Below are 23,145 nucleotides of genomic sequence, written 5' to 3'. Positions count from 1 at the left end.
AAAAGAAAATTTTAATGTTTATTTATTTTTGAAAGACAGATGGAGCATGAGCAGGGGAGGGGCAAAGAGAAAGGGAGACACAATCTGAAGCAGGCTCCAGGCTCTGAGTTGTCAGCACAGTGCCCAATGCGGGGCTCAAACCTACAAACTGTGTGATCATGACCTGAGCCAAAGTCAGATGCTCAACCGACTGAGCCACCCAGGTGCCCCAATGATTTTTAAATGGTGGACCAGTCTTGTATATCTGGTATAAATTCCTCTTGGTGATGGTATGTATACTTATTTTTGTACATTTGGATTGGGTTTGCTATTATTTTGTTAAGAATATTAGCATCTATGTTCATGAGAGATAATGGTCTATGGTTTTCCCTTATAATAGCTTTGGTTTTGGTGTTAGAATAATGTTAGTCTCATAGAATGAGTTAGGAAATGTTCCCTCTGCTTCTATCTTCTGGAAGACATTCTAGAAAAGTATAATTTATTTCACAAGTGTTTAGTAGAATTCATCAGTAAACTCATCTAAGCTTGGTTCTTTCTGTTTTGTAAGGTTACTGATTTAATGCCTTTAATACATAAAGGCTTATTCACGTTTCCTATTTCTTCTGGTGTAAGCTTTGGCAGACTGTATCTTTCAAGGAACTGGTACATTTATATCTAGGCACAGAGCTGCTCATAATATGCTTTTATTAGCTGTTTAGTGTCCATGGGATCTGTAGTAATGTCCCTTCTTTCATTTCTTATTTTAGTAACTTGGGTCTTTTCCCTTTTTTTCTTAGATGGCCTGTCTAGAGGCTTACTGATTTAATTGATCTTTTCAAAGACTCAGCTTTTGGTTTTCCTGATTTTCTCTACTGATTTTCTATTTACAATTTCATTGATTTCTGCTCTAATTTTTATTATTTCTCTTCTTCTGGTTACTTCAGATTTAATTTCCTTTTCATTTTCTAATTTCCTAAGGTGGAAGCTTAGATTATAGATTTTAGGACTTTCTTCACATTAAGCTGAATATTCTTTTGCCTTGGGTACTCCACACAGATGTTCAACACCTTTCTGGTTTTAGGATCTATAATATTTCACTCCATCCTCAAGATCCCACTAGGAATCCAAAAAAAAAACCCCCCAGATCATTGGGATATATGAGGGGACAAAAGCTTTAAGGAAACTTTACTAAGAAGTTAATACACAACAAGTTAACAGCTGAGGAATGATTACTGCACAGGGTTTCACAATATAGTCATATCTTTTAATAATAATAATAATACTAAAATAATAACATCTAACAATCAGTGCTTATTATGACAGATGCTGTCCTGTAAATTCTTATGTGGATTAACTCTTCTAATTCCCTTAAAACCCTATGATGTAGGTACTGTTTTCCTTGTAGATTAAAAAACTAGAGTCACTAAACGATTAAATAATTTCCTAAAGGTCACATTGCTGATTACTATTGAACTAGAGATCAAACCCAGATGGTATGACTTCAGAGCTCATCCTCCTACTCTACTGCTCTATTTTATTAGAGAAAAAAAAAAAAGTATATATATATATATACACACACATATATATATGAATTTGTAAGCCAAATAAGTTATTGCTTGTTTGTTCACTCTTAGCAAGCAGCCCAGATTCTATTTCTCAGATGGCTGGCTAATACATTTATTATTTGATCATTATTTATATACTTTGCCCGATGTCAGCAAAAAGAATTAAGGACTCATAGAGGCAGAAAGCACATTAGTGGTTGCCAGAGCCTATGACAATAGGGTGTAATTGCTTAATGGGTACAGGGTTTCCTTTTGCGGTGATAAAAATGTGCTGGAATTAAATAATGGATGACTGCACAATACTGTGAATGTACTAAATGTCACAGAGTTGTACACTTTATAATTCTACCTCAATTTTAAAAAATTATCTACAAATATTTGGTTATAGTAATCCAATGGAATGGTATTCAACTATTATGTTTCTGAAAGAATTTAGTAACAGGGAAAAAGATCCTAAGATATTAGTGAGTAGGGGAAAAAAAGTAGGCTATGCAACTAAACATAATAAATTTGAAAAATAAAAACTGTTGTTTTTAATATTTGTACACATACATTAACAGTGTTTATATAGAAGAGTAAATGTTTTACTTAGTTCTTTATATTTTTTGTATTTTCTATGTTTTCTATTTCTTTTATTGTCAGAACAAATACACTTTTAAGAGAATTTAGTCACAAATAACTAGTAAGTTTAGCACTGTAATGGGACTTAAAAGTCCCTTAATTAAGAGAACAAACAGAAAACAAGTAATATGGCTTAACTGTATTCAAATATATAAATAATTACATTAAATTTGCATAATCTAAACATACCAATTAGAAGACAGAGATTATCAGACTGGGGGAAAAATGATGTTTCTTCTTTTGAAGTACACATGAAATATTCACCAACAAGACAGATAAGATCTTCTTGACCAAAAACATCTTAACAAATTTAAAAGAACCAAAATCATAAACCGTGCTCTCTGACCATAATGGAACGAAACTAGAAACGATTAAACAAGACAACAGGGGGCGCCTGGGTGGCTCAATCAGTTAAACATCCAACTTCGGCTCAGGTCACCATCTTGCGGTTCATGGGCTCAAGTCCCGCCTCAGGCTCTGTGCTGACATGACGGCCCAGAGCCTGGAGCCTGCTTTGGATTCTGTCTCCCTCTCTCTCTGTCCCTCCCCCACTAGCACTCTGTCTCTCTCTCTCATAAATAAACATTAAATTTTTTTTTAATAAACCAAGGTAACAGAAAAATCACCAAACACTTGGAAATTTAACGACACACTTCTATTTAATCCATGGGTCAAAGTCTCAAAGGAAATTAGAAAATATTTTCAACTGAGTGAAAGTAAAAATACAGTATTTCAAAATTTGTGCTATGTAGCTAAAAGTAGTGCTTAGAGGGAAATTTACAGTTGCTACAAACTAAGTGTTTGTGCCCCAACCCCCAAAATTTTATGTTGAAACCTAATCCCCATGTGATTGTATTTGGAGGTGAAGCCTTAGGTCATGAGGTCTCAAGAATGGGATTACTGCCTTAAACACACACACACACACACACACACACACACACACACACACACACACACACAACCCCAGCGAGCTCCCTTACCCCTTCTGCCATGTGAGAGCACACGAAAACTATGAACTAGGAAGTGGTCTCTCATCAGATCCCAAATCTACTGGAGTTTTGATCTTAGACTTCTCACCCTGTAGAACTGTGGGAGATAAATTTCTGTTGTCTACAAGCCATCTAATCTTTTTTAAAAATTTTAAATGTTCATTTATTTTGAGAGAGGAAACGGCAAGCAGGGGAGAGGGGAGAAAGAGACAGAGAGACTTCCAAGCAGACTCCACATTCAGCACAGGGCTCGATCCCATGACCACTACAACCTTACCCAGTATCATGAGTCGGATGCTCAACCGACTGAGCCACCCAGGTGCCCCAGCACCTAATCTCTAATAGTTTGTTACAGCAGCCTGAACGGGCTAAGAAAATAATACTAAACACCTACATTAGAAAAGAAAGGTCTCAAGTCAACCTCAGCTTCCATCTTAAGAAACTGTAAAAAGAATAAAATAAACCCAAATCAAGCAGAAAAGACAAATAAAATTAAGAGCAGAAATCCATGTAACTGAAAACAGAAAAAGCAATGAAACCAAAAGCTAGTTCTCTGAAAGGACCAATAAATTAAGAAATCTATCAAGAAAAAAGAGAGGAAACAAAACATCAAGAGTGAGAGATAATCACTATAGACCCAGAAGGCATTATAATGACAAAGAATACTACAAACAACTCTACACACAAAAATTTGACAATTTAGTAAAAAGGACCAATATCTTGAAATTACCTAAAGTCACGATGAAATAGATAATCTGAACAGATCTATAACTATGAAAATACCGAATTAGTAATCCAAAATTTTCCAAAAAAGAACATTCTAGGCTCCGATGGGTTCAGTGGCAAATTCCTTAAAAGATGACCACCAGCAATTCTATATAATTTCTTAAACAAGAAAAAATACAACACTTTAGAGTTTACAGAGTTGTGCTGTCCAATGAGGCCACATGTAGCTACTGATTACCTGAAATGTGGCTACAGCCTAATATTCAAATGATCATACTTTGGCTATAGTGATTAACATAAAATGTATCATTAAAGATTTTTTAAAGTCCTCAAGTAAGACTTAGGTCAGAAGTAGGATCTGCTTTCTTAATCACTTTTGATTTCTAAACATAAAAAAGAAACTAAAACTAAAAAGGAAAAATTCCTTTGAAGTGGCTACTAAACCACAGCCTAACCCACTCTAGAATTCAATTGCTCTCACATGTACCCCAATGTTCATAGCAGCACTCTCAACAATAGCTAAAGCATGGAAAGAGCCTAAGTGTCCATCAACAGGCGAACGGATCAAGAAGATGTGGTTTATCTATACCATGGAATACTACATGGCAATGAGAAACAATGAAATCTGGCCATGTGTAGCAACATGGATGGACCTTGAGGGTGTTATGCTGAGCGAAATAAGTCAGGCAGAGAAGGACAAATATCATATGTCTGCACGTATAGGAGGATTAGGAGGAACTTAACTGAGGAACAAGGGGGAGAAGAAGGGGGAAAATGGTGGGGGAAAGGGAGAGAGGCAAACCATGAGAGACTCTTGAATGCTGACAAAAACTGAGGACTGATGGATGTGGGGGGGAGGGGGGATGGGCATGGAGGAGGGCACTTGTGGGGATGAGCACTGGGTGTTATGTGGAAACTAATTTGACAATAAACTATTTGTAAAACTAAAAAAAAAAAAACCATATATTAAAGAGACTGTCATTTTCTCATTGAAAAAAAAAATCAATTGCTCTCAAGGCCATCTCAAAACAAAGTATAAGCCAAAACTCTTAGAAAACAAGAGGGAAGTGGAAGGACACTAATCGCTACAAAGCAAAATCCAGGGGTTAACAGGCTCACACAGCATTCCTTTTCTAGAGCCCAAATGTCCAACATTGACATTCTCTTTGTAAATAAAGGGAAGCATAAGGTCTTAAAGATAAAAGGAGAAAAATAAAAATGGAGAGAGCTTTAAAAAAAGTATTTTTTTCTAGAATGAACTAATTTCTAAGTGATAAATATCTTTGCCATTTCAAGGAAAAACCCATTCGAGTATTATGTAGCTAGTGTCAAAGCATCATTACAAGAACAGAATGCAATTTGCTTTTCAGTAAGGAGCCATCCATCCTCTTCACAGATTTCCACCTTTAACTACAAGACTAATGGGAGGCTTCTAAAAATAAAGTAATGGCTACATTCTGAGCAGTAATAAAGAATATAAACTGCATGTGAAAAAGATATCAGATAAAGCTTGAGACCAATACACTGATCACTTTAAACACTAATCATCATTCTGCTAAAAAATAACCACACAATTTTCAGCAGGTTTATAGCACATACTGACAAATTAAGTATTCACCATGATTTGAATGGAAAGCAATTATGCTTGCTTCCTTACTTTTATAAGAGATATGATCTGGCCTGATTCAGGTGAAAGCATATACAATGGCACTTAATAAGAATTTCCATCAGACAACAATTCAGTAAAACCTTAAGAATTTCTCAGGTGAATCAATTTCAGCATATATGTAAACATTTTTTGTGAAGGAGAAATGTACTGTATCTTCTTCATTTTTCTTTTTTCCTCATTTTTATTATTTCTGAAATCAATATATATAATTAAATGTGTTCATTTAATGTAATGGCTCTACCCCTCCCCTTGCAAAAGAAGGTAATATGAAAATTACTGTCACCTAAGAATCAAAGAAGTGCAGCTTTTATGTGTTTTATTATGATAGGGCTATATTAAGTAAACACTTTTTAACTAGCTCCAGCCTCAGCTATATCCCTTACCAGTGCATACACACAAAAAAGGATTACATATACAGCTTTTTAAAAGCAAATTATGCTTATTTAATCTTTAAAATTTTTAAATATTTTATATCAATATAAAAGTTACTTTGCAACCACTTTTCTCTTTAACAAGAAGTATATTAATATTTCAATAAGAATTAGATTTGGTTAAAAACTTTTTTTAATGTTTACTCATTTGAGAGAGAGAGAGAGAGAGTGTGTGTGTGTGTGTGTGTGTGTGTGTATGTGAGAGAGAGACAGACAGACAGAGATTCCCAAGCAGGCTCCATGCTGTCAGCACATGGAGCCTGACGCAGGATTAGATCTCATGAATTGCGAGAACTTCTTGAGCTGAAATCTAGAGTGGCATGCTTAACTGACTGAGCCACCTGGCGCCCCTGGTTAAAAACATTTTTAAGGAACTGTCAATCCCCAGATTTAGAATCCTTAGAAACTAACTCCAGATTAGAGAAGTTTCTGGTAACAAATGGGCTTTACCTACCATAAGAAAAAAAGATGCTGCTTTCAAATTATATTTTTGCCCTTATGCCAAATCCTTACATATACATATTAGGCCTACAGAGAAACAATAAAACTAATTATGAAGCAAACTGTTAGCACTAACAGCACACATTAAAACTACTTGCAGTTGAATTTCAAACTAGTTACATTTAATGCTTCATACTTAGACATGCATATATTTTATTTACTGTCCTTTATGGGTCACTGTTTCATTTTATTTCTTCATTTTTCTATGTTCCATAGAGGTTCATGACCCACATATGTACATTTTAGAAGTTAATCTGAACAGTACAGTCATTTCACATTGCCTTTGACTCATGTAGAACTACCCAGACACAAATAATTACTCCATCTTGTGAGGCACTACTACCAACAGCAGGCTTCCTTCTCTGAAGCTGAAATAGCACATCACCTTATAGACTTAACATGAACCTTAAACATAAAGATATTTAAAGACTTTAGATCTCATTTACATTTTGAAATGTCCTTTCTAAGAATAAGAACATTTCTCATACAAGTCACATTCAGCTTAGGCTAGCNTCTGAGCTAGCTATCAGCACAGAGCTCGACGCGGGGCTTGAACCCACGAACCACGAGATGATGACCTGAGCTGAAGCTGGATGCTCAACCTACTGAGCCACCCAGGCACCTCTTTATCAAAAAAGAAATCTGTTGTTTTCAAAGGCTGCTCATATTTCTTTAAAAAAAATTTTTTTTAACATTAGAGGCAGGGCGAGGAGGAGACAGAGAGAGAGACAGAGAATCCCACATGGGGCTCAATCTCACAAACCATGAGATCATGACCTGAGCCAAAATCAAGAGTCAGACACTTAACCAAATGAGCCACCCAGGCACCCCTCATTTTTCTGATAGTGCAGAATTCTAAAGACCAGAACTGAAACAGTGCCTTATTAAGGATCTTCTGGAAGCAAATGAGAACCTTTTGAGTCCAACATATAAAAGAGAGAGGTTCTAAAAGTAAAGTCAACTAAATAGACATTTCTCCAAAGAAGACATCCAGGTGGCCAACATGAAAAGATGCTTGAGATCACCAACCATCAGGAAAGTGCAAATTAAAACCATAATATAATACCACACACACCTGTAGGAATGGCTATTATCAAAAAGACAAGAAATATCAAGTTTTTGTTTTGTTTTATCTTTTAAGGTAGGCTCCATGCCCAACACAGGGCTTGAACTCACAACCCCAAGATCAAGAATCACATGCTCTACAGCCTGTAGAAATTTCTGCCCCCAGAAATACCAAGTTTTAATGAGGATGTGGAGAATAAGGAACCCTTATACACTGCTGGTGTATACTGATGCAGCCACTCTGGCAAACAGCATGGAGTTTCTTCAAAAAATTAAAAATAGAACTCCCATACAACCCAGCAGGTATTCATAAAAAAACAAATAAAAACTAATTTGAAAAGACATATGTACCCCTATGTTCATCACAGCATTATTTATAATAGTCAAGATATGCAAGCAACCTAAATGTTGATCAATAGATGAATGGATAATGGAGGTGTGGCATATACATACAATGAATATTACTCAGCCATAAAAAAGAATAAAATCTTGCCATTTATGACAACATGGACGGACCTAGAGGGTACTATGCTAAGTGAAATAAGTCAAAGACAAGTATCATAGGATTTCATTTATATGTGGAATCTAAAAAACAAAACAATTTACCAAACAAAACCAGATGCATAGATACAAAGAAATAACAGTATAAAAATATATGGCAACTGTATATAAATATGAAATCACTATGTCGCATACTTGAAACTAAAACAATACTGGCATGTTAATTATTCTTCATTAAAACAAACAAAAAAAGGTGTGTTCAACACGCAAAAGGGCAAGAGAACTAGCAGAAATGCCGAGAGAAGCATCTAGATAGAAGACACAGTGTGGAATATAGAAGTTTGTATAAAATCAGAGCTTCTTTTATAACACTGATCAGTTAAAATGTAGGAGAAGAATGAGGAGGGACAATCCCGCATCACCTGGCTAGGAAGGACATTCCATAATAGGAGGAGGTGGAAGAAGCAGTTAACAAGGTTTTAAGAAATAAACAGTGTGGTTTATAGAGAGCACCCAATATACTTCCTAATACATGGGTCATTTATGGTTTAGGAGCTTAATAAGGGATGTTCCATTCCTAACCTCTGAGAAACTAAATGAATTATGTCTGAGTATTTAATGCACATGTGCAATGTCCCCAGGGACCCATGTGAACTATTTAACAAGAGGAGCTACTTCAAGTGATAGAAATCTTCATCAGCACGTGATGACCACACCAGTACTTCATCTTAGCTTACTAACAACTAGAACACCTCTAATTTACAAGGAACCATCACAGTGCAGGGGCAAATCTCTCTTATGGAATTCTGGAAGAGGGCACTCGATTAGGAGGAGAGAAACGTGTTACTGTTGGTATCAAGACTAAAATGGTGACAACCCCTCACGCTGCTCACTGCTTCCCAAGAGTCAAGTGTCCTATAAGAACTGTGCATCTCCTAGCAGGCAGAAACTTCTTGAGCAACTGATAAACTGGTATTTACCCAACTACCTAAGAACCGCCCCACCAATATTACCCCCCCACACCTCGTTCCCAACTCACTCTGGAAATGTGGAGAAGATGTGGCGACTATAAACCCCATCTTCCCTAAACCTTGACAAGAAATCAACACCCTGGAGCCAAAGTGTCTTCGTGAATCCTATGCAGTAGTGAGAGCTAAATTAATTAACAAAGATCATAAAACTACTTTTCTTAATTTATAACTATAATTTATAACTTTCACTGAACCCCAAATTATTAATTATCTCTAGTCTTCAGTTTCCTTGCCATAAAATGTAGCTCATACTTCCCTTATAAGGTGATTTATAGGTACACAGCCCAGTAAAATGCCTAACATATAGCAGGTATTGACAACAGGTGGCTTTTATCTAAGAAGCAAAAATCTGTAAAAAGAAGATAAAAGAAAAGGTTTGGGCTTGAAAACAAATCTGCCAGGAATCAGATACTTAGTGGTACTCGACCAAGGGAGTTAGAAACGTGCGTGGCAGAAGGAGGTTGCTGGTAAAGATGAATACGCAAAACTAAGGTATTTAGTGAGAGAGGGCCAAGGGTCGTATAAACATGCCCCACATAATGAAGAACTGTCCACACAACATGCCAAGAGCACCTCTCTGGAGAGACTCTGGGAGAGCACAACCAATCTAAAATCGGGAAAGGGGATCTACTTTATAAATTATTAAATATAGCAAAAAGCCCTTTTGAGGAAGAGGAATTAACTGAAACATGTTATTATAAAAATAAAGAGAATGGATTCTTTCTAGAGAAGCCCATCTAGGGGTGTCTGAGCGGCTCAGTCGGTTAAGCATCGGCTTTGGCTCAGGTCATGACCTTGCGGTTTGTGGGTTCAAGCCCCGCATCAGGCTCTGTGCTGACAAATCAGAGCCTAGAGTCTGCTTCGGATTCTCTGTCTCCCTCTCTCTCTCTGCCCCTCTCCTGCCTATGCTCTGTCTCTCTCTCTCAAAAATAAACATTAAAAAAATTTTTTTAAATAAAAAAAGAAACCATCTAAAAACTATAAAAGACATCACCCATCAAAAACAAAACAAGCTTTGCTGTTAAAACAGAAAGATCAAACACTGAATAGTTACCTAACTTGTCCAAGTTTGTGCACAGGTTGCAACCTAGACTCACTTTCCAAACTCTTACCACTACAGTACACTCTATGAGTTTGCAAACTAAGAATGAGCAGAAAAACTGGGAAGAGCCAATCATGGTTAACAAGGCAGCTTATTTTTTTAATATGTGCATAATAGTTGTGGTTTTATGTACATTATATTCACATGCTGCCAGTAATGTACCATCTCTGCTATCAGGATATGTTATAATCAACAGTAATCTGGATTCAATGAAATGAAGTAGTTTGTATAATGGAATTAAATTCTTTACTAGAGAAGATGAACTGTTGGCTAACTCTACTCCACAAAGCAGTGGAGGTCATCAGAGCAGGCAAACACAGGTTAAGGAGGCTCCCAACTCCACAAAACCTGTTGCATTTTTTTAAATGTTTATTTATTTTTAAGAGAGAGAGAGCACATACACACATGAGAGTGAGGAAGGGGCAGTTAATAGAGGGAGACAGAGGAACTGAAATGGGCTCTGTGCTGACAGCAGCAAGCCCAACATAGGGGCTCGAACTCAGGAACTGTGAGATCATGATCTGAGCCAAAGTCAGATGCTTAACTGACTGAGCCACCCAGGTGTCCAAAACCAGTTTCATTTTTATGTTTTCCTTTTTTGAGGGGGCATTCATATATGCTTATTTATAAAGGAAAGCATTCTACTGACTTAAAACAATGCTTTGAAAATGATGGAACCAGATAAATGATTAAGATCTCTTGAAGGTATTATATTTCACAAAGTCCTAAGAAACAACTCACAGATTATATGACCAAGAAAGGCTCTAAGTTCTTTACTGCCTCCAAAGCTAGCATATTTGTACTCTACCTACTTCTAGAATTTGAGAGGAATGTTACAAGTATAAATTTTAATGTCCCACACAGTGATAACTTTTTTGATCTTAACACTAAAACACACACAGACCACACATACGAGCAGAATTCTCAAACACCTGAAAACAGTAAGAAGCAATTATCTTTGCATCAAATGGATTTTTTTAAAAGTCACATATGCAGTCATACCGCTCTTTAAAAACACTGACATTCATTTAAAAAAAGATCGCCACTCTGCATTGGGCTCAACTTTTTGAAGTTGCAAAGATAAATTAAGACATATATCACCCTAAATTTTAAAGGTGATATGAGACATTCATCAAATTAATTGGGCAGAAAGAGGTAAAGTGCAAAAGAGAGACAAGGAAGGGAGAAGTAAAAAGAAAATGCAAGGGGAAAAAAGTGCAATGGGAGCTCAGTAGTGGGAGAAACCAGTCAACCCTTGAAAAACACAAATTTGAACTATGTGGGTCCACTTATATGTGGATTTCTATATCTATATATATATAAATACAGTACAGTACTGTAAAGGTATCTTCTCTCCCAATTTTCTGAATAACATCTTTTCTCTAGCTTACTTTTCTGTAAGAATACAGTATATAACACATATAACTACAAAATATGTGTTAATCGACTTAATGTTTTCAGTAAGGCTTCTGGTCAACAAAAGTTATTAGTACAGTTTTGGGGAAGTCAAAAATTACACGTGGATTTTCGACTGTGCGAGGGCATCAGCACACCTAACCCCCCATGTTGTTCAAGGGTCAACTGTACTTCCAACTGTGTAGGTACAAAGGTTTTTAGAAGAAATGGCCTGAAAAGAGAATCCAGAAGGAAAGGGACAAATGATTTCTGCATTCTAATACATGACTGCATATCCATTTGTTATTCAACAAATAATTCACAGTCTAGTAGGAGAAAAGGGTAAGTATAAACACCTAAGGGCACCTGGGTGACTCAGTCTGTCCAAGCATTGGACTTTGGCTCAGGTCATGATGATCTCGCAGTTTGTTAGCTCGAGACCTGCATCAGTGCAGAGCCTGCTTGGAATTCTCTCTCTCTGCCCTTCCCTTGCTTATGCTCTCTCTCTCAAGATAAAAAAATTAACTAAAAAATAAAAACACCAAAAATACAATGTGTTAATAAGAACATCATCATGCCTGTGCATAATATTCATGAAAAAAGGAGGGATGGATTTCCATGAAGCAGCGAGGAGAGTGAGCAAGGCAGAAAGGGGGAAGAAGGAACGGTGACTTCATCAGGGCCCTGAGGATGAGCAGAAGTTTACTGGCAAGAAGAAAAAAGAGGTTTCTGGCCATAGGAACAACACGAGCAAGAGCAGGGAGAAGTGAAAGCATGTGGCATCTTTGGGTACTGGCTGCGGGGGAGTGAAGAGGAGACCGAAGATGAAAGTGAAAACGAGGCCAGATCGTGAGGAGCGTTAAGCCCCATGCCAAGGGAGTTGGCTTCATTACAGTAGGCATGAAGGTTTTAGGCAAAGAATGATCTCACATAAGCACTATGAAGACACCCTAACATTAAAATTTCTTGAGGCTATAAAAATACACAAAGTTTCCAGTGGCTACGAAAACATTTCAGGACCCCCTATAATCATGCCAAAGGTCCAACTGGCCTTGAGTCCAGTCAAGAGCTCCCTGAGGGCAGGAACTATTTACCATTTATTTTTCTTTGGATTACCAGGACACGGGACACAGTAGAACCAATAGGAACTGATCTGTGATGAAGGACAGTAAAACAGAATAAAAGGTGATCCCAACGATCCTGCCTGATCACCTCAGCGGGGTGCTAAGGAGAAGAATGTAAGTTTCATCTGGGAGATACTAAGATTCAGAAATCTATAGGATGTCCAAGTGTTCTGTCCATCAGCAGTTAAAACACAGGTTTGGAGCTCTGAAAAGAGTCTGCAGCCACAGACAGGAATCTGAACATCGCCACGTAAGCTGTACTGGTGACAGCTGAACCCATGTGGAGGGATGAGGTAACTGAGCAGGAACAGGACCCAGCTCAGAATCTAGCAATCCCAGGGCAAAGATGAGACTAGACAGACACAGAGAAAGACCATCCAGAGGAGGAGAAACAAGACCGGTATCACGTGAGTCTAGGAAGATACACATTTCAAAAACCATTTGGAGTAGGTGCCAAACGAAAGACGGTCAGTTAGTGCGAAGACTACGTGCCTACCGGATTTGCAAACTGGGTAGTCTGTGATTTTCATTTCACTGGAGTGGGTAAGAACAGACGAGGCTGAAGAACAGATGAAAAAGGGATGAAGAGACAGTGTAGCTCACTCTGCTCAAAAAGTATGGCAATAAAGAGAAGGAGTGAAAGGTGCTGACAGGGCCTCAGGTTGGGAGAAGAACGCACATTTAGTGCATTCTCTTTTTTTACATGACTTCGAGCTAATGAGACTCTGAGAGCAAGGACTGCCTTCAGTATTCTTATAGCATCTACTAGATTATATAAGAAAAAGAGCAGCACTACTAAATCACTGTTTAGAATGCAAGATATATATACTCATGCACTTCGCTAAATTTTAACTAACTTCCTAGTGTAAAAGGGAGAGCATTAGACTGAATCAATTAGTCATTAAATTCAAGTCATTTACCTGCATGGGGTGACTGTTTAAAAGAGGCCATGCCTTGTTACGTAATTTGACAGGCTCTGTGAGCAACACTGGGAATGCTGTAAGATATTACCTTAATTCCTTCACCCTGGGCTGCACAAGGACATACTCACCTCCATAGTAGAGTCCTGTAGCAGTGCACATCCGCCACTGTCCCTGATACATTCCTGCTCTGCTGGGGCTGCACATCTGGACGCTGACATCTGCAATCTCTTGGGGCTCTAGCGATCTCACCATCACCATGTTCACATGTCCAAATTGGTCTCCCCCGACATATTTAAGACAAACCCCTGGAGGCCAGGCCTCTGCCCCTGAGTTCAAGCAAAAGAAAAAAATGTTAGGCAATTAGTGGTCCTATGCTGGGTGCAGTTCATTACAAAACTGTAGAAGAGGCCTCTTTCTCGGTCTTTCACACATACGTGAACCTAGCCACATATCCTTGAGCTAGATAATGTCACAAGACTGATCAGAAGGATTATCAGAGTTAACAACCTCTGACCAACAAACTATCCCTAAGATAAGGGACATATGACCAAAGCAAGTCAGTTCCTCAAGAAGAAGGGTTTCAGGGGACCCCAGGGAAGGTGATACGTCACAGTGAATCCATAGAACCAAGGAATGATGTCCATGGAGAGCCATGGAACTGAAGCACAGGCCCACATCTTCGGAGGCCTGCTTTCTTTACTAAGAGGTAACACATGCCCATTTTCACCTGAACTTTTTAAGCTGACATTCAAAGTAAAAATACATCTGATTGTCCCCACTTTTTCTATCAAGGCAAGAGGATGAAACACATGAGGAATAGTTCCTGTATTATTTTCATTTGAAAACTTTTCCCCTGATGTATGACTTCTCTTCTGGAGTCCTTAACTATGAAGAGACTCACGAGACTCTGCAAATACAAGACAGAGGCATCAAGTGAAAGTTTCATTTTCAGATTCAAATAGTAGCGAGGAAAGAAGGAACGGGCGAGCTCCCCTGGTAACAACACAATGGACTATGGTCTAAGGGGTGATGACAGCAGCCAGACGTACTTGTAGAATAGCAATGCAGAGAAAAGCACTGGCTGGAATATCTTTCCTCCTTTGGAAGTGACAAAGATCTTATTTGGGCACCTCTTCCCTGGGTACCTATTTTCATGTAAACTAATTCAAAATGAGAAATCCATATACTTTGTTCCAACAAATCATAGGGCCACACAGTGACTAGAGATTATCTTTCCTGTGAAGTTTCTCCAATATACTCCTTTTCGCTGTAGACAGAAACCTCTAGGGGCACCTGGGTGGCTCAGTTGGTTGGGCGTCCGACTTTGGCTCAGGGCATGATCTCACGGTTCGTGGGTTTGAGCCCCGCGTAGGGCTCTGTGCTGACAGCTAGCTCAGAGCCTGGAGCCTGCTTCAGATTCTGTATCTCCCTCTCTCTCTGACCCTCCCCTGCTCACGCTGTCTCTATCTCTCTCTCAAAAACAAAACATTGAGAGAGAGAGAAAGAAAGAAAGAAACAAACAAACAAACCTCTATATTATCCTCTGGGGGGATATACACATTCATTATAAAAATACACCACTGTGAAAAGATAGATATGGCCAGACTCTCAGGACAAAGCAGGCTTGAGATTTGTTTTCTAAGAGTACTCTAGCATGCCTCAGTACCAAACTCCCAAAGTGCCAGGCCGGTTTTGATATACCTGATGACTCACGACTGAAAAGGGAACCAGAGAAAAAAGCAACTACAGCTGCACGGCTGAGACCTCAGCCCCGTCATGAACAGCACACTCTGTAGCAGATGAAGCAATGGCGCTGTGTTTTGTCACACCCTCCTAAAAACCCACCTGCCGGCAAAGCGCCCTCCCAAGTTACCACCACAAAGGGCAGCTGCTGCTGGTAGAAAGGTTGTAGATGACAACCTGGCAATACGTGCAAATTCTGTTCTTCATTTCTGGGGCCTAGGGCCTTGGCAAAAGCGTATTTGTCTTAGGTCGAGAATAGTAGCAGATGGCATGAAGCACCTTGGAAAATGTCAGTCTCTCTAAAGACCAAGATCAAGAGGAAAATTACACTGCTGTTTTAGGGCTAAATTCGCAATTATTCTTTCAAACACACACCCATAGACACACACCTGAAACAATACATCTATTTGTATGAAAACCCAAGAATGTATCTGTTTTTGAACTTCTAAGAAAATAAGGAAAACAAGGCTCTCTGGGTGTGGGACATACTTGGCTGTCCTGAGCACACAACCACAGCTAACAGGGCCACTCAGACCTGTCAGCTACGCAAAATGGGCGGTGCAGCCATACTCCAGGGGGACTGAGTTCTCTGGTTAACAGTAAATGATCAACAAACTATACAATTACAGTCCTCATCTTTTGTAGTATGCCAGATACTCTAGAAATGTGTTACCTGGAGGGCATGTAGAAGAAAAAACTGGATGAATTATCCACCATCAACTCTGAAATGTTAACCTGCTATATGTGAAGAACCAATCATTTCCCTTCTGAGAGTTACCAATGGAGTTCACAACCACAACATACAGTTTTTCAGCCTGGTAGGATAGGTAAACTCTAAAAAGATCAAAGATACCAGTTCTTAATACAGAAGAAAGGGAAATACTGGTGAGCTGTATCAACCACCAGCATACCTAAAATCTGGACTTGAAAAATATAATAAATACAACAGGGTTTCAAATTAAGTCTTAGTTACAAAATGGCTTCATGGGGGATAGATACATCTAAAAGAAAATAAAGACTAAGTTGTGTTTTCTGACTTCCCAAGTATCATAAGCATGCATAGGATCAAGGCTGGGATTTTCCAGTTATTATGGAATATAATTTTATTCAAAAAAATAAAAAGTCAACACAAAACAAAAAAATCCTGACATATGGCAATTTTGAGATGATAGAGAACATGGCAAAATTAATAAAAGTGCATCAGTTCCAGAAAGCCTGGGCTTACTAGGTCTAAGTGATTATAGAAATAGTTTGGAGACTGTAAAGAATATCCAAAGAGTGATGAGGAAGTAAAAAAACCTCAGTGAAGATCCCCTATATTTTTTAACCCCTAGAAGTCTGGAGATTCCATTTCAAATTAAGCTACATGCAAATAGGGACTTTCACTGATCTTGTCACCATTTCCTCCCTGTACCTGATATAAAGTTATAGGAATATAAATAAAATTTGCTGAATAGATGAAGCAGAATTACCTTCTCTATAATCATACTGAAGAGAAAGGTAGAAATCAAGTATTTTAAGGAGCCAAAAGAAAAATGGAGAAAATAGTTGTTCTTTCTCAAGGACAACTCTTGTTTTATGCTCACAAAAAATAAAGTTGACACTGAAGCCACTTTCTCACATGACAAGCACAACAACTACTTCACCGAAGTCCAAGAAACACCAGAGTTACCATAACGCGCTCAGCTTAGCAGTCACTGCGGTTAGACAAGAGAGCATGGCTGTAACTACTGGGAAGCTCTAAGTGTTGGTAAGGAAAACTATCTATTTTCACCTTGGAGGGGCAGTTTCCAATTTTCACTTTCCATTTTAATTGTAAGGTTTCCTGGTCGAACTTCCCAAGCTTCTAATTCTTAAATAGTGCCAAAAGTTTGGATCCTGGGATCCTGTATCTGTCATTAAATGTCTCACTTAGGTTTTTCTATGATCTGAATCTAAGGATTTAAACAGTATTAAAAGCTGAATTTTAAACAATGTGTGACATCCATCTTCTTTGGGGAAACTGGTAGGACAGCTATATGCAGTTCCAATCAATCTCATCTGTTGTGTATCTGAATGCCTGGCATGCCTAAAACATAACAGCAGAAAGATGCCATCAAAGTTGTTTATGAAACTATTTCAGTGAGCACTAATCTCTTAGAGAAGGTTATGAATGAGAGTAAAAGAGCCAGAGGAGAAGGCCTGCCCTTTCTCTGTGTTACTCTATTTCCAGAAAGAACTCAGGCCTGATTAGGATGCTGCTGAAGAACCAGTATACGTGCATGTTTGTCCTCTTTCTCTTCAATAACACACCTACTACTTAGGGGAGGCCAATTTCTCCTTAATCAAATGGAATGCATTTAGTGTACAGATACAAAACTATTTTACAACTGGATGAACAATTTTCAGAAGGACACAAAAATCTATGTGTTCAAAGTAACCTGAAGGGTAAAATCTCCAGCCAAGTGCTGCCCAACTTTTCGAGAGGTGTTCAGGCACAGAAATGTCCTTTAACAGGAAGAAAGACTGCAGAGCTGGAGGCTACTTCAAACTGGAGTTACTACACAAAAGCAAGCAGAAAACGCAGCGAGGCCCACCAATACGGATTCTCTCCAAGTCAAGATAAAAGGCAGGCTCTTTGGGGCTCTGATTTGACATTCTAGCTATTTTAGATCAATCTCTCCCATCTCCCAGTAACTCAAGGAACTGTCTAGTGAGTGAGCACATGTATCCAGAGGCTTCCTGAAATATAAAATGGTTTCTGCAACCCAACAGTATTTTATTTATTTATTTTTTTTAAAGATTTTTATTTATTTCTAGGAGAGAGAGAGAAAGACAGCGTGAGCAGGGGAGGGTCAGAGAGAGAGGGAGTCACAGACTGAAACAGGCTCCAGGCTCTGAGCTGGCAGTCAGCACAGAGCCCGACGCGGGGCTCGAACCCACTAACCGCGAGATCATGACCTAAGCGAAACGTCGGACGCTTAACCGACTAAGCCACCCAGGCACCCCAGGAACAACCCAACAGTATTTTAAATATTTCAGCAGTACTCTAAGAACTTTCAATATTTAAAAACACTATAAAGAACTCACAGAAAGCCTGACCATTTTATTTTCAGTGTTTTCACCACAAATAAGTGATGTCTTAGATTAAATTTATAACAAAATAAAACTTATTCATGTATCACTTTCTTTTTTTTTTTTTTAATGTTTTATTTACTTCTGAGAGAGAGAGAGAGGCAGCATGAGCAGGAGAGGGTCAGAGAGAGAAGGAGATACAGAATCAGAAGCAGGCTCCAGGCTCTGAGCTAGCCGTCAGCCCAGAGCCTGAAGCAGGGCTTGAACCCACAAACCATGTGATCGTGACCTGAGCCAAAGTCGGGACGCTTAACCGACTGAGCCACCCAGGCGCCCCTCATGTATAAGTTTCAAAAGGTGTTTTGACCAGCAACACAGCAGGTTTTAGTAATTGAGAGCAGAAATATAATGAACAGAAGCTGAACTAAAGAGGCTGTTATATTTAAAAAAAAATTTTTTTTTTATGTTATATTTATTTCTAGGAGAGAGAGAGAGAGAGAGACAGCGTGAGCAGGGGAGGGTCAGAGAGAGAGGGAGTCACACACTGAAACAGGCTCCAGGCTCCAAGCTGGCAGTCAGCACAGAGCCCGACGCGGGGCTCGAACCTATGAACCGCGAGATCATGACCTAAGCGAAAGTCGGACGCTTAACCGACTAAGCCACCCAGGCGCCCGTTATAATATTTTTAAAGGTCAACAACATTAAGAAGAGTGAGAAAGAAATGAGACACTCCCCAAAGGGAAAGAAATTAGGCAAAAATAAACCACCTTTGAAAAAAAATAAGAATTTCAAAAAAGTAGAAAACATGGCTATTTTCCCATATTACCATGTGCCTCTCAAACTAACAATGCCCTACACCATTATAACCAAAAGGGAAAAGCAGCTAATGAAAACTGTATACAGCCAGGAATGCCCCCAGTCATCTATACCACCGGTCAATCCAGACCGAATGCATTTCCTCAGTCACCTACTGAACCTCCATCCAAGGGAGAATTACTTCTAGATAAGCCAGAGAAACTATGAATAACAATTTGGTACATCAGTTATTATATAAAAAGGCTAGTGTAGCCAGTTTTTCCCCATGGTAAAAAAAAAATAAAGTCTAAAGAACTGAAAAGTAAACAGTCAATAAAAGATCACTTTTATAGGTTTGAGTCCCAAGAGTTTTGAATCAGCTCACATCACACCTTGCTAGATAGAGTTCCCCCACACCCAAAAAAGATTTTTAGCTAAATATGCCTTTTGCCTAGTTTTCCATCTTTCAGTATTTCCCTGTTCAGTCCTCAGTAACAGGGAAGTTAAAGCATCCTCATCCAGTCAGCAGCATTGTTACTGGATGAAACCAGCAATACTACACCCACTCAAATTTAAAAAGTCATTATAATAACAAGTAAAAGGTAATAATTAACCATTACCAGACACATTCAGATACTATTTTCAAAGAACTATTGTTAACTTATTTTTAATTTTCCTTAAAAGTCAGCAGTACATCAAAACAATGCTTCAAAAAAACTTCTCAATCTTTCCATCTTTTCCATTCTGAGCAAATCCCCACACTTCTTACCCTATTTTTCAAGGTGGTATTAATGTTACAGAGAGATACCTCGATGAAATTTCATAAAGAATCATCCTTATGGTTATAAAGAAATGAGCTTTCAAAAGAGCAGATGCTCACAGCTCTTTCTCACTGCCTTGTTCTATTCAAGGATGTACCTCTTCTAGTCTGCTGGAAAGAACTGGAAGATTAATTAGAGCAGAATTAAAATGATGGAGTAGAACTGTACAGGTACACCACCACACACAGGCCTAGCTCCTGGTGTCAAATGAATATTGAATTGTTTAGAAGCCATCAAGACTTAAACTGAAAGAAAGAAAAAAAAAGGATGAAAGATCTAAATTATTTTTCCTGATCTAAAGCAGGGGACATTTCATTGATGTTTGGTCATCACACCAGCACAAAAAGTCCTACATCATGTATACGAAAAAGCTCAGAATTACAAAAGCACATAGCTTAAGCTAAAACATTTCCCTAGTTCTTTTAACTACTGAAGAAAAGGAAACTGGGCAATGAAGAATTGCCTATTATCCATTTACCAGAATTCTGGATCCGCCATGTTTTTATAAACTGAGTATCTGGAGGTATTGACTCCCCTTCTCCTATGGTGACATCTTCAACAAACGACATAGAGGGTACACTGATGTTTGGGCTCTCAAAGTCATAATAGGCGCCAATTGCTGCTTGTAGGTTCCTACAAACAAAAAGAAAAGACAAAAGTCTTTAGTCCTGTCCAGAGTATATTATCCTGATTGTCAAACAAATGGAAAAAACTTATTTCTCAGGACTTATTATAGAACCGAAGGCTCCTAGTATATAAATCTTCAAATCTACTGATTCTGACTGAAGGACAACAGGAAAAACCCCAGGACCAACAAATCTGTGCATCACTTTTCTCCCAAGGTGCCCACGTAAAAAGTAACAAACATTAGCGTCATCAGCAACAATATGAAGAAATCTCCCTCTTACCCACAAGGATAGCAAGTATGGGTAAGAGAAAGATAGCTCCTCTATGACTGTGACTAGAATTCAAAAAAGCTCGATTTTAAAAAGCAGTTAAAGTACTTAATATTTTGAAAAGGCAATACATGCAGACAGTTCAGGAAGTTTTGTACAGTGAAAAATAGCCATCTTATCTCTTCTTTCCTACATGCACACAGCCATAATTGTTCATATCACTTTCTTAAATACCATTCCAGAACTTCCTTATGCACATACAATCAAATGATGTATATTCCTTCTTCTTCCCCTTTTACACAATTAGTGGTATATTATGCATTGCCCTTTGCTTTATTCTCTTTATTCCCATGAAGACATTCCTATATCAGTACAGAATGAATATTGTGTTTTTTAGAGCTGTATCCATTGTACAGATACATTATTACTTATGTAAGAGTCCACTTCTGAGTTTGTTTCCAATCTTTAATTCTTCCATAAATAAGCTAAAGCACATATCATTTTTATATATACACGAATGCATCTGTAGGATAAATTCCTATTAAGTGATACTGCTAGGTCAAAGGGTATGGATTTGTGGTTTTAACAGGCATCTAAACTTCCCTCAATAAAGTTGTACACTTAATGAATGCTCCCACCAAGAATGTACGAGAGTGGATATTTCCTCATTTGCTCATTAACAGTGTTCCTCCAAAATTTTAGATCTGTCAATCTGACAGGTAAAAAGCAAAATGTCAATAAGGCCTTAAAATGGTTTTCTCTTGGGGTGCCTGGGTGGCTCAGTCAGTTAAGTGTCTGACTCTTGATATCAGCTCAGGTCATGACCTCATGGTCATGGGATCCAGCTAGCATCAGGCTCTGCACTATGTGTGGAGCCTGCTGGGGATTCTTTCTACCTTTTGTTCTGCCCCTCACCCACTAGCTCTCTTGCTCTCTCTCTCAAAATAAACATTTAAAAAAATTTTTTTAAAATTAAAATATTGATGTCTCTTATTTAAAAAATTGTTTTATCTTATTACTAGAAAGGTTAAGTATCTCTTACATGTTTTTATAAGCCTTTGTAGTTTCTGTTTTGGAAACACTATTTTGTAAATGTCGGTGTTCTTTTTAATTACTCATACACCCCTTATGTCAGAAGGAACTACCAAGCATACAAACCAGAGTCCCTAATTGAACAGAAATACATGATTGACAGCATGTTCATCTATGCCAGAAACCAAAGGCCACTAAGGGGTTTGAGCAAGCTGTATTCATTAGAGAGATCAAAGAAACTGTTAGTAATTACATTAACTGCTCCTCTTAAGGTCTTACTTAAATTAGTGACATCATCTCCAGTCCGCACAGTAGACAACACCACAAACTGCATTTTTCTACACATAACCCAGCCATAAACCAATGGATCCAGTGGGTTGTTTTTAATTATGCATAAACATAGCATGAAATAAGCTCTGACAGTATACAACTGTTCAACAGACATACTATTAACAGCAAGTACTTTTCTGCTGGGGGCCTGCCTGCTCCTCCAGGTGTTTGCAGCTGCCAGAAAGGGAGGCTATATTTAGAGCAGCTGCCTCAGGTCAAGCCTCGTGCATTGGCGGCCTGTCATATTACTCAGTAATGACTGGAATTACACCACCACCAACTGCCTGCCTGTTGTGTGTGTAACAGATAAAATTTACATAGAGCAGAGCTGGGCCAGGGGCCAAACTGTCTGTTTGTTCGACTATTCAATAGGAAGGTCTGGACTTTAGTCTTCCCGGCAACTTCCTTCGCTGACTGTGATCCAAAATGAGTAATATGTGACTGGTCAAACTTGAGGACGCCCAGCCTCTACCACGCACAAACAGGCCTTAGGAGTGTATCTGGAATCAGTCTTACATTTAGGAATCAGGGATAAAATGAGGACAAGAAAAATAAGCCTAGTTGCATTTTGTTCTTCTGAAAACTTTTTCTAAAAGCGATGTGTCTACCTTTTTATAAAGATGATTTTTCTGCCACAGGAACTCCAGCAAGTAGCCTGCTGAATTGTTTTCTGTTCACTTGGCTGTAAAATATGCTTGGGAGGGAAGAAACTATTTGTGCGCTCAGGACAATTGCCAATTCTCAGCCCCAGCATCTGTCATGTTTCACCGCTTGGCTCTGCCTGATATCAGACAGGACTTCAAGACCACTGCAGTAGAAACATGAACAAGTTCAACTACCTACTTCGGTAGA

At 38.5% G+C, this 23,145-nt stretch overlaps 1 protein-coding gene across 1 annotated transcript in view; it reads right to left on the bottom strand.

Annotated features, from left to right (window-relative positions):
* The window catches only part of ILRUN (inflammation and lipid regulator with UBA-like and NBR1-like domains), a 96,605-nt gene that overhangs the window by 37,182 nt on the left and 36,278 nt on the right, over window positions 1-23,145 (bottom strand). Inside the window, exons 2-3 of the mRNA XM_077754740.1 lie at window positions 20,514-20,668; window positions 13,751-13,948 (exon numbers count right to left, since the gene is read on the bottom strand). Coding sequence (XP_077610866.1) covers window positions 13,751-13,948; window positions 20,514-20,668 — 353 coding nt within the window. The remainder of the gene's footprint in view (window positions 1-13,750; window positions 13,949-20,513; window positions 20,669-23,145) is intronic.

The sequence above is a fragment of the Crocuta crocuta genome, unplaced genomic scaffold (genome assembly GCF_008692635.1).
Source record: "Crocuta crocuta isolate KB4526 unplaced genomic scaffold, BGI_CrCroc_1.0 scaffold132, whole genome shotgun sequence".
NCBI classification, from domain to species: domain Eukaryota; kingdom Metazoa; phylum Chordata; class Mammalia; order Carnivora; family Hyaenidae; genus Crocuta; species Crocuta crocuta.
Note: the sequence above shows the minus strand (reverse complement) of the source record. Positions and strands in the feature narration are given on the sequence as shown.